At 33.1% G+C, this 13,202-nt stretch overlaps 1 protein-coding gene across 1 annotated transcript; it reads left to right on the top strand.

Annotated features, from left to right (window-relative positions):
* Window positions 1–12,332: 12,332 nt before the first annotated feature.
* Window positions 12,333–12,912, top strand: LOC108838466 (uncharacterized). Its single transcript, XM_018611398.2, has one exon. The coding sequence runs from the start codon at window positions 12,476–12,478 to the stop codon at window positions 12,710–12,712; it is 237 nt and encodes a 78-aa protein (XP_018466900.1). The 5' UTR covers window positions 12,333–12,475; the 3' UTR covers window positions 12,713–12,912.
* The last annotated feature ends 290 nt before the right edge of the window (window positions 12,913–13,202 follow it).

The raw sequence follows: 13,202 nt of genomic DNA, 5'->3' as shown, positions 1-13,202 counted from the left end.
GTACAAATATTTTGGTATTTTTCCATAACTTTCGTCTGGAATACCTCTGACGGCATTGATTGCATATTCACGGGAATCTCATGCTAAAGAATCAGAGATCTCACATCCATAATCATTACGCATAATCTGAACAATATCTTTTGCTTTAGGCCCTTCTTTGACACCTTCGTACTTATGCATGATGAGACTGCCTATTGTTTTCGCTCAAGCTGTCTTACCACCACTGGATTTGTTTGAAGGTGCGCATGAATGTTCACCGACATACTTATTAATAATAAAATATGTAGATCCCTTCAAACACTCTGCTCGGGCACCCCAATAGCACACCTTATCAGCACATCTAATACACCAAACTGATTTATTGGATTTGGTAACTGTGTAGTGAAAGTTATGCTTCATTGCACATAACTCAAACCTTGCCTTTAACACTGTTTTGTTGAGGAAAAGATCTCATTTCTTAACCAAATCGAGCAAAGAACTCTTTGCTAAAGTTTCTCTGTTTTCTTTTTCAAAAATGACTTTGTCAGCATCATCATCATCATCTCCATCAACCTCCTCTTGCTTCATCTTTCCTTTCTTCTTCTTGTTATGCTTGTCAGCATCATAATCATCTCCATCAACCTGACCTTGCTTCATCTTCCCTTTCTTCTTCTCATTATCTTGCTTGGCTTTATAGGTAACACACAATTGAGTTGACGGATGCTTCTTACAAAACCCTAGAAAGTTTTGAACTTGGCTTGAGTTTGCAATGATCACTGGTGGACATTCTGATGAATTGATCAATCCAATAGGTAGATAACTCAATTCCAAATCTGCATCCTTTACCTTTAAACCAAAATCCTCAATTACAATTTTCTGAAACTCTTCAATAGAGGAGCTCAATTGGAAACCATGTAACCTTCCTCCTATCTTTGCATCAACAGAAAAACTCCAACCTGAAGGTACAACCAATTCCCAAACACCACATGAACCATAGACATGAATCATGGTAGAATGAATGTGAAATTTTTGTGAAAATTTGGTGATCAATCAATGGAATATAGAAGATGACGTGAGATGTTTTTATTTGGGTAATCACGTTTTTTTTTTATTAAAACGATTTTACTTTTTTTTATTTTTTTTTACGATTTTGTTTTTTAAAAAATTTTATTTCTATTTTTTTTTGTAAATCGATTTTAATAAATAAATAAGGAAACAGAATATTCCCAAAATATTATCTTCTAATATTATCCTTATCCGTAGAACCTGTATTCTAAAATAGGTAGAATAGAGTAAATATGTTAGAAATCGATTTCTACTAGTTTTAGATTTATAGCAATATGTAGATTCTGATTTCTACAGGTTTTAGAATTTTAGTAAAGTGTATATTTTGATTTCTACGGATTTTAGAACTATATGTTAAGTGTAGAATGTGTTTTCTAAAGATTTTTAGATTACTGTTATTTAAGTACAACACGTATTCTAAACAAAGTAGATTCAATGAAAAAAGTAGAATACGTTTTCTACTATGTAGAATGTCAATTCTACCTTTTTTAGAACAAAATATGAATTTATGATTTAAACATTTTTTGAACTTAAAAAATATATCTATAAGTTGATATAAGTATTTTATCAGCATTTACTATTTTCTGAATTTTTTTTTGTTTGCTAAACTATTTATTTGATTTATTTTAGAAAATATTAAAGGGTATTAGAGGAAAAAATGGTACAAAAAAAAATTAGACTAATGGAACATAGTTGCTGTTTTTTTGACAAAAAAACAATTTTCCCTAGAAAAAAACGTGACTAAAAAACAAACAGAGGCCAGACAAAAATGCGCAAAATATTCGGATCTCATTTATAAATAACTCTAAGTTTTTTAAAATAACAATCAGTCAAACGAGTAATAATGGATACTCTGAGTAATTATATTTCGACTCACCACGGATGTGGCAGCTCAGTTGGTTTAAGCGCAGCCGTTGGTGGTGTTGTGCTCCTGGGTTCGATCCACCGTGGAATGAGTGTCCAGAACCTTAACAGGTACAGACGCAGGCTGGCTCCGGGCCTAGGTAGGAGGATTATGGCCGAAGGCCCGAACCTCCGACCTGGTTAATCAAAAAAAAAAATTATATTTCGACTCTTATGCAGTAAAAAGTTATGAAAATGTCGGGATATATGCATTTTAGTAAGAAGTTATAAAAACAAACAGAGGCCAGACAAAAACAAAACAGAGGTAATTATATATCCGACTCTTATCCAGTAAAAAGTTATCTTAACCTAAAAGGATACTTGTACCCAAAATTTTGGGTAATCTGGTCATGAAAATGTCGGGATACATGCCTAGACTTAGGGGCTGACTGGTTTTTTCGCTACCACCCGCAAACGCAGCTTTTGCAGTTCATAGCGGTTGTTGGCGTTTCGAAACAATCACAGAAAACGCTACAAATCGCTTAAAACCGCTCTGAACCTCTTAAAATCAAAAGCTGGTTCCAGCTAGCGTTTGCGGTTGCGGGCGGTTGCGGGAGAATAATTTTTTTTTCTTTAAAAATAGAATAAATAAAAATAATACTAAAAATATCCAATAAAAATTTTCAATTGAAATAATAGAAATTGTAAAATGTATTCATATTATATTTCAATTTATATTATAAAAATTCAAAACTAAAATATTTTCTATAAATTTTTAAAATTGAATAATATGATTTTATAAATATAAATTTTATATTTATCATATTATTATGATTTTTAATATTTTTATAATTACATAAAATGTAAATATTGTTAAATTATTATTTAACAGATGTTGCGTTTGGTAGTTTACCAGTCATAAGAATCCCGCAAACGCAACAATTTCTAACAGTTGTACCAGTCGTACAAATCTCTAAACAACGCTTAAAACCGCAACCACCCGCACCCGCAAACTCCCGCAACCGCAAACGCAACCGCTGCGATTAAACCAGTCAGGCTCTTAGTACTTGCTACTTGGATCGGCAAACGCTAAACTCCTACAAACTTTTTTTTTTAAACTCCTGCAAACTTCTGTTGATATAAAACGTAAAAGAAACATACATACAGAAAGCAGATATATAGCGTATACCGGTATACGTATTTATAATATATCGTGGACAAACAAACCCAATTACTTCTGTTTCCAAAAAAAAAAACAACCCCCATTACTTGAGTAAAATGGACCCCACCAGTTTATATATCTATAATAACGTCCCAAACCTCTCCTCTTAATGAGGAAACAGCATAAAACTCATTAACATATCATTTTATGCTGTTTCATCAATATTGAGGGTGTGATTGGTTTTTGGTGGAGTAATATGGTGAAAATAAAATGGTGAAAAATAGTGGAAAAAGAAACGTCAAATCAAGAGTAAAACATTTCTTTCCACTAGTAGAGAGAGTAACACCGAGATAGAATTTGTTTTCCATTTCAATAACAGTGAGGGAAAAAAGTGACATGTATACCTCTCATTAAACAGTGATTAAACAGTGATGAGAGTAAGTGAGATAAAAGTTTATTTCCACCTGATTGGTAGAATATAAGTTAAACTGAGAGGAAAAATGTTTATCGCCAATAAATTCTCGCTAAAAGTGCATTTCAATCACACCCTGAGTATTCAAAACTATATATGTAAATTAATATACAATAGTAGTTCCCTTTTATTACTTATCCAAGTATTTGTTGCTCCACGGTATATACAAATAAAATAGACTATCTCGTAGCTTTCTTTATACGTTAGGACAAATCAAACATTATAAGATTTTTGAAGACTCGCAAATATATAAAGATTGAAGCAAACACTTTTAAATAAAGTAGTATATAAAAGAAAAGAAAATTAGTGGAAGTTCAAAAGTATGAATAGTGGTAATTAAACTGAAAATATCTATGAGAGTGATTAGGATAGGGACTCTACTGGTTGTGATTGGTCACAATGTTATGACTCGAGGTATAAACAGCTAAAACAGCTAGGTTTTTAAAAAACAATTTTACAGCTTTTTAGATGTCTCAGCATTTGCTGCACCAACATTTTTAGTTGTCTAGAAATTTCGTTTTCTCTTTTCTGTTGCAGGAACCGATTATGACCTTTTATTTAAAAAGAAAATATTTAAGCCACTCATAAATAAACAAAGTAATACTTTAACTTTAAGCAAACGACGGAAAATGTATGTCTATTTCATCATTTGTAAGTAAAGAAAGCGAAACAAGATAAGAAAGAGTAAAAGGAAAAGTGCATGACAACAATATTACCTTAGATATTCTCGTGTATCAAGTTGTATTTGAATATAAATTTTTGGGGACAGAGCTAAATCATGAAAACATGTTTTCTTGTATTTAATATATTTTATAAACAACAGACACTATTTTTTACCCGAAGATACTGGCTGCTTTTTTTTTTTTTTTGAACAAAAAATATAATATATAACAATCATTAACCTTTTATTTATTCTCGGACAAAACATATGTTTACTTCGTGATGTTTATACAATTGTGGTTACATATAAAAATATATAAAGAGTAATTAAATACATAGCTCGCTCTTCGCATTCCTCCACTTAGAACAGGTTTATGTTTTATTTTATACACAGATCTGAATTTTGAGAGCCAACCAAACAATATTCGCGGTGAATAACAAGATGATGGAGATAGCTTATCAGCCTCGGATTGATTTCGAGATAGAATCACTCGTCGGGAGAATCAACCCTCCCAGGTTCGTGCTTTGTCGATTCTCATCAATTTTTAACCAATCAATCACTATGATAATTCTATTGTGTTAATGCTGGTTGCTTGCGTTAATTAGTGTTTGCGTAGACAACGACTCAGACCCAGATTGTACACTTGTTAAGGTATTCTTAAAGCTCTTGATGATTTCTGCTTAATTATTAATCCCTTTAAGCTAACAGTTAATGATTAATTAACTATTTACGCCTAAACAACACACACATTTTCTTGCACTTTTACAGATTTAACAAAATCTTTTCTACGTGTGATCCCAAACACGTGTGATCCCAAATAGATTTAACAATATCTTTTACAGACTACCTTAACAAGTGTACAATCAGCCAAGTAAGATCCCAAACAAATTCAGAAGCTCCCATCTTTCTAAATCCACTTCATGTAATCAAGACATGGTACTTGCGTCTCTCGCTCTGTTGTGGTAGAAACATACATATGTCGATATCATATTTGATATATTCACTTTAGGTTCATTCAAATCATTAATATAAGAAAATCTGACCCAAAAAAACAAACAAAAAAGTCTTTTGCTCATAAATTTGTGAGGCTCAAATACAAAATTCCTATGAAAAACATAATCGAAAATGAGATTAATTCATGATCACCAGGAATTGAACCGATAATGTCAGAATCACCTAACACCAGTCAAAAGTACAAAATCGTAAGGATCAATGAAGAACCAACAACATAAACAAGAAGCTTGGCGAGTAAACAATTTTGGTACTTTGGTTTTGGTTCGTTTTGGTTCTTCGGATTCAAGTTTTTTCGCCAAACCCTATATATATTTGTGACATGAAGAAAGAAACTAGCATACAAACTTATGTTTAATCCACTACTCTCGAAACAATCAACAATCATTTATCATTTTATCTATTAAAACAAAATTACATGAGTCACAATTTTTTTACGTTTGATTTTCTATTTAAGTTGGACCCTCTCTTCAAAATCCTATCAAATATATTTTTTATTACCCTGTAATATTTTTAACAATTTATTGTACATTTAAAATTAAAACTAGATTTTGATTAAACATAGGTGCGGGTATTTATTTTCATGTTTATATATATATTTGGTTTATTTAATTAGTATATATTTTAAGATCATTCATATATTTAAATGTTTAAATCACTATTTCAAATACAATAATTTTATAGTTTTCATGCTGTTAATTAACTAACTATTTCAAATAATCACATATAAATAAATAAATAAATATATATATATATACATATATATATATGTAATATAAAATTTTAAGATAAGTTAATTTTTATACATGTTATATAATTAAACAAAAATGGATATTGCTTTCCAACAAAATCTTTTTAAAATTTTTATAAAATGTATTTTTGGAAAATAATCATTTTAAGTGGCTATTATTATTATTACAATATTTTATATAATTTTATTTTTTGTTTATAAATCAAAACTAAATTAAATTTAAATTTCTGTTTTTATTTTATGACAACTAAAATTGAAATTAATCAATTTTTGAAAATAAATATTGAAAAGATTCTGAAAAGATTCTTTAAAGATTTTGTTTGAATCTTCTTAAATTAATATTTATTTTTATTTTAAAAAAAAATGAAGATACTAAATGATATTATATTTAAGTTATGTGTATTTTATAAATCTTCTAAATAATGGTCCAACTTAAAATATCACACATGAAATGAAGTTGTGACTTCTATTTTAATATAATAGATTGGTTATCACCGGAGCTCGGAGAGTTATGGTAATTAATGAATAAATAAATAAATAAATAAATAAATAAAGTATGTGGCGCTTTAATTTCATATCTACGATTAAAATTTAATCAATATATCTATTTTACAGAAAAATCTTAATAAATTAAATAATTAACCACCAAATAATCCATACCAGAATTAAATTTCTCTTTTTCTAATGCAACTTGGTGTAACTTAATTATATTTGGGCCATGTTGTTATTAAAGTTATTCTGCAGAATTATATCAACATAATAAGTTGAACGGAAAAAACCAGTGCCAATTAAAATAACATATCTTCTCTATTGTTACTAATGACATAAATCATAACGTAACAAAAACTTATTAGATGACACAAGATTGCACTATGCCAGTATGCCACTGAAGACGTTGTGTATGGATAAATTCAACTAACACTAGGATTAAAGGTGATCCCATATCAGACGTTTAGAAACTTTATGCTAATTAATAGTAATAGAATACAATCAGATATTAAGTAGTTTGAACTTGTCTTAAATTCTTCATACTAAGTGGGGGTTATTGGTTCTACTATTTTCATGGATTTAGAAAAAAGTTTGGATTCAGAAATCTTTGACAAATCATTTGATTTTAAAATCAATGATATAGATTTCAAAATGAAAATAAGTGGATTATTATAAATCAAACAAATGGATTTGAACATATTAGATTTGACCAGATATGTGCATTATCTTCTTCGAGCATATATTCTCACAGAAATTCAATAGCACCAATTAGTAATACGGCACGTCGGCACCTATGTTATAGATATATTTCATTTTTTCTGAAAGTCCAATAAGAGAAGAGACAGTTGCAAGAGAGTTCCAATTTACTCTGGTTTTGATTCTTAGAAAAGTCTCAACTTCCAGGTAACATCTTTGTAGTGTGGTATGTATGCGAAGAAACAAGAGTTGATTTACACTATTAGTCACAAAGTTTACATGGAGAATCATTAAATACTTGCTTTTTATTACTATGGTTCACATTCCTGAATTTCTCAACTTTAAGGTAGCATCTTTGTGTTTGATATGATTGTGAAGAAACAATAATTTGATTTCACTAGTAGCTACAAGTTTACATGGGGATTTATTAAAGTCTCAGTTTTGTTTGCTCTGTTCAGATTCCTGAATATATCAGGTTTGAATCTCTCGTGAGGAAGGCTCCGCTCAATCATGTGAATCAATATATCAACCAACGTTTATTAATATAAATCCAATCAAATAACTAGGTTCAACTCAATATTTGCTCCTTTGAATTTTACCCTTAAAAATATTTATAAATCCACTCAAATCCAAATTCAAATGAAATCTATAAACAAATTTATACTATTGAATAACACTTGATTCTAAAATCTGTTTTAAAATCACAAAACCAATAACAACGTATTTGAAATTGGATTTTAAAATGATAGAACCAATAACACTAGATTTGATTTGAATTTATGAATCTATTAAAATACACAAACCAATAACACCCCCTAACTATATATAAAATCAACTTGGAACGTAACGGATACTAATTTTACATATATATACCAAATTTTAATTACTACTTTTGAATCAATTCAACATTCTTTCAGTTTAAAATTATGATTGCGATGAGACTTTTAATGCAAGATGCTTCGTGTGGGCCTATAGTGGGGACTGATTGCATCAGTGCGGTGCGGGAGTTTTTCACCTCTGGACGCATGCTGAGGAGGTTCAACTCAACCACAATCGCTTTGATCCCAAAGATAAAGGGTGCGGATGAGCTTGGGAAATTCAGACCAATCTCTTGCTGCACCACAGTCTACAAGGTCATAGCATCTCTACTCAAGAAGAAACTCAAGCTCTTTGTCTCTGATGTGGTACAGAGGAACCAGGTGGGATTCTTAAAGGATAGGCTGCTATGCGAGAATGTCCTACTTGCATCAGAGCTCGTCACGGGATTTCACAAAAGAGGTCCCCTAACTCGTGGCTGCCTCAAAATTGATATCACAAAGGCCTTTGATAACCTTCATTGGTCTTTTGTCCTCAATGCTCTACGAGCCCTTGATCTCCCCGACATGTTCCTCAACTGGATTAAGGAGTGTATTACAACTCCAACCTTCAGTGTGGCCTTCAACGGGGAATTGGTGGGATGCTTTGCTGGTAAGCGAGGACTTCGACAGGGTGATCCGATATCCTCACTTCTCTTCGTGCTAGCTATGGACACTCTATCTAAGAAGCTGGACGCAAGAGCTATTGAGGGAAAGTTTGGACTGCACCCACAATGCGACGCTCCCCTCATCACTCACCTTAGCTTCGCTGACGACGTCCTAATCTTCTTCGACGGCAGTGAAGCTTCTCTTGTGGGCATCCTGGAAATCCTAGTAGAGTTCAAAAAAGTCTCGGGCCTAGGCATCAACCTCAGCAAAAGTGAAGTCTTCTTCGATGGTGGGAACTCTACGCTAGTGCAGGATGTTGTTGCCAGACTTCACCTAAAACAAGGCTCTTTACCGGTGAGGTACTTGGGAGTACCTCTCACAACACGCAAGCTCAGGAAGCAGGACTATCAACCGCTGCTTGATAATCTGTCAGCTAGGTTTACTTCATGGACAGTGAGACATCTCTCCTTCGCGGGCAGGCTTGAGCTCTTAAAATCTGTGATTTATGCTGTCATCTCTTTTTGGGCAACGATCTTCATCCTGCCCAACCAATGCCTCAAGAAGCTGGAACAAATGTGTAACTCTTTCTTGTGGAAAGGTACTCCTGGTGATGCTAGGGGGGCGAAAGTAAGCTGGGATTCAGTATGCTCTCCTAAGTCTAGTGGAGGACTAGGACTTAGGAAGCTCAAACCTTGGAATCAAGTTCTTGGTTTAAAACTGATTTGGCTTATCTTCACAGCTTCCGGATCGTTATGGGTCTCTTGGATCAGACGCCACCTGATTGGCAATCAGGATTTCTGGACTTTGGACTCTGAAAACTCAGGCAGCTGGATCTGGAAACAGCTCTGCAAACTGCGACCCTTGGCTCGTCGGTTTGTTTACTGTCAACTTGGCTCCGGAATCACAGCACGGTTTTGGCATGACAACTGGACCGGAAATGGAGCATTGATCGATCTGACTGGTCCCCTAGGGCCGCAAATTGCAGGTCTTGATCTAGGTGCAACCGTTGCTGATGGAATTATTGATGGGAATTGGTGGTTGCACAGGTCTCGTAGTAGGAACCCGATTATCTGCCTGCTACGAGACTCACTACCACCTGTTGAACCCATCACTCTCTCAGAAGTGGACGACTTATATCTCTGGAAAATTGGAACCGCCACTCCTTCTACATCTTTTAACACCGCCGCGACCTGGAGCTCAGCTTTCCCACCTCCACCACTTGTTAACTGGCACAAATCTGTTTGGTTCTCTGGTTCCATACCCAAGCATGCCTTTATAACATGGCTGATCTCCCTCAACAGACTCTCTACACGCGACAGGCTACGGGAATGGGGTCTTGATGTTTCTTCCTCCTGCCTTCTCTGCTCGATGTTCGATGAGAATCGCCAACATCTGTTCTTTGATTGTGACTACTCAAACGAGGTATGGTCTTTCTTCTCCTCCAAAGCCCATCTCACTCCACCTCTCTCGTTTGAAGATTGTTTGAGATGGATGAAAGACCCTACCACAAACAGAAATGTCAACCTCATCTTGAAGCTGGCTTTTCAAGCCTCCTGCTATGCTATTTGGAAAGAGTGTAACACTCGACTTCACTCGGCGGTATCATGTTCTGCTCAGTCACTAATTGCTGACATTAGGCTAACCATCAGAAGCAAACTGGATTCACTTTCCAGAGCTCAGCGAAACGTTCAAACCACTGTCTCTTTTTTGTCTACGTGGTTTGAAGTGTTTCATTAACCTTTCTGTTTGGTTCTTTTGTTTTTTGGGTTTGATCCTGATCGCTTGTGATCAGTTGTTTCTGCGCTGTAAGCCTGCAAGGCTAAGTAATATATAAAATGGAATTTAAAAAAAAAAAAAAAATAGTTATGAAACACAAAAAAAAAAAAAAAAAGATGCTTCGTGTGTAAAATGTTTGCTGGTTTCTCAGATAGCAAAGGGGTAATGAATTTGGACAATATTTGACTCTAAAGGATTCTCTTCCAATGGAATAAACGTTGCCATTGTTATTATATATAAATGCAAAAGATCTTTGCTCTTTGTTTTATTCCAGACTGACACTATAGACACGCCGCCAATATTCCCTCACTCTTTACGTTATGTTGTGTATATATACGTTTTAAAATATACATATTAGAGAGTGGATTATGTATTAAAGTTTATATGCTAAGTTCGAATTTTATATAGTTTAATGCGCATATCATTTATTTAACCGTTGCCATTTTCGGGAAATAAAATGTTGTCTATTATTCACAATAACTCCATGCAAACAAATCTGTTGATACTCATATTACAAATAAGCACAACATATATCAACTATAGTTTGTTCAGAAAAAAAATATCAACTAAGAGCATCATTATTGGAGTGACTCGGGGAAGTCCCTCCCTCAAGGGACTTAAGCTTTTTTTTTTTTTTTGGTCGGGAAACGGTTAAGAGATGTTTTTAATTAAGGGATTTTCCCTTCTCTTTCTTTTTCGGTCCCTGCTTTTTGTGGTTCCCCTTCCCCTAAGAGACTCTCCAAATCCCACCAATAAAGATGTGAACCTTAATATGTTATCTTCATTTAAAACGGACAAGTATTCCTAAGGATAACAACTAAGTTAGAATTGCTAAGACAAGGCTATGTTACGTATTTACGTAACTGTATTTTGTGTTTATGGATTATACAACTATTTTGCTAACTGTTTTGCATGTTATATGCTTCTTTTCAGTGTGAACATAACTATGAATCTTATATGTCTTTTTTTGGTAAAACGAATCTTATATGTTCTTTGTGACATTCAAGTTAATCAATAAGGTTACTTGAAGTTGACTCACGTGATGAATATTACAGTAGTAAAGATATTTGATGTTTTCGGTATGATGAGTATTTTAGAACGAATCAGGAATATATCGAACAATATCTGATATCACTCATGCGCTTAGAGATTGTGCAAGAATAAGATGGTCTACTTTATCAAAAATTGGAACTAATAGAAAAAAACGTGACTGAAAACAAACAGAGCCCAGACAAAAATGCACGAAATATAACAGAATATATTTTGAATATAAATTTTGCATATATTATATACTGAAAACTTATCTTCTTCTCGTTGTATATGATTAGTTTCAAAAAAAACGTATCTTCTTTTTTTTTTCTCTTTTTGAAACAAAACGTATCTTCTTTATTTCTTTGGTTATATTGAGGGATATATTGTGGTTACGGTCGATTCGATTGTCATTTTGAAGCTAAATTGGCCGCTGAGTCAGTTTCCTTTTAGGCCTTCTACAATTATCATTTATCACTATCAAAATTAGATAATTATGGATAATATATATTAGATAATAATAATAATTTTAATAATTTTGGATAGTATAAGAAATTAAAATGTTTTATGAAATATTAAATAACTTGTAGTGGCTTAAGAATTTATAAATAACACTATAAATTGTTTAAAATAACAATCAATCAAACGAGTAATAATGGATAGTCTGAGTAAATATATCCGACTCCTATCCAGTAAAAGTTATCTTAACCTCAAAATTTTGGGCAATTCTGGTCAGGAAAATGAGGGATACATGCCTAGGCTTAGTACTTATTACTTGGATCGGCAAACTCTAAACTCCTACAATCTTCGTTGATATAAAACGTAAAGAAACATACATACAGAAAGCAGATACATAGCGTATACGTATTTATAATATATTGTGGGCTAACAAACCCAATCACTTGAGTAAAATGGACCCCATCAGTTTATATCTATAAATAACGTGCCAAACCTCTCCCCTTAAAATGCAACACTACTCATATTTACCAAACTACAAGTATACAACAACTTTTGTTTTTACTTTCACTTCTTGAGATAACATAATTTTTTCTGTTTTTTTTTTCTAAACCGATAAAAGATGTCGCTAGCTATCGCAGAGGTTTACACGGTGAGGAAGTTTCACAGAGAGAGTATGAAGAAACCGGCCAAAACTACGGTTTCCGGCGAGGGAGATGAAAAGATCATCGGAAGTGCGCTCCGGGAGGTCACGAAAACGCCCGTGAAACAGAATGGGACTAGAGGATTCGGACGGTGGTTTGTTGGGAAGCCAAAGAAAAGCTCGGCAAAAGTTTCGGATCCCACGACGATTGAGTGATAAAGAAGAAGAAACGTGTTCTCTTGTTTTCCTTTTATTTTTCTTTCTTCCTTTCTTTCTTCATTTTGTTTTATTTTCATGTGTATTTTTCATTTTATTGTGTGATTGCGATTTTATAAAATAGTTTGTAAACGTTGTAAAATATGAACGAACATATGAGCAAGACTATACTAATACCAAGTATTCGTTGCTCCGCAGTATATACAAAGATTGAGGCAAACACTTTTAAATGTTAAAGTAGTAGATAAAATAAAAAGAAAAATTAGTGGAAGCTCAAAAGTATGAATAGTGGTAAATAAACTGAAAATATCTATGGTTGAAAAAAAAAACTGCAAATATCTATGAGTGTGATTAGGAGAGGGACTCTGCTGGCTGTGATTGGTCGCAATGTTATGACTCTCAAGATACAAACAGCTTAAAACAATTATTTAAAAAGAAAAACAATTTTACAGCTTTTCTAGATGTCTCCGCATTTGCTGCAGCTACATTT

Source organism: Raphanus sativus, chromosome 2 (genome assembly GCF_000801105.2).
Source record: "Raphanus sativus cultivar WK10039 chromosome 2, ASM80110v3, whole genome shotgun sequence".
Lineage (NCBI taxonomy): Eukaryota > Viridiplantae > Streptophyta > Magnoliopsida > Brassicales > Brassicaceae > Raphanus > Raphanus sativus.
This window is presented reverse-complemented; position numbering and strand designations above follow the sequence as displayed.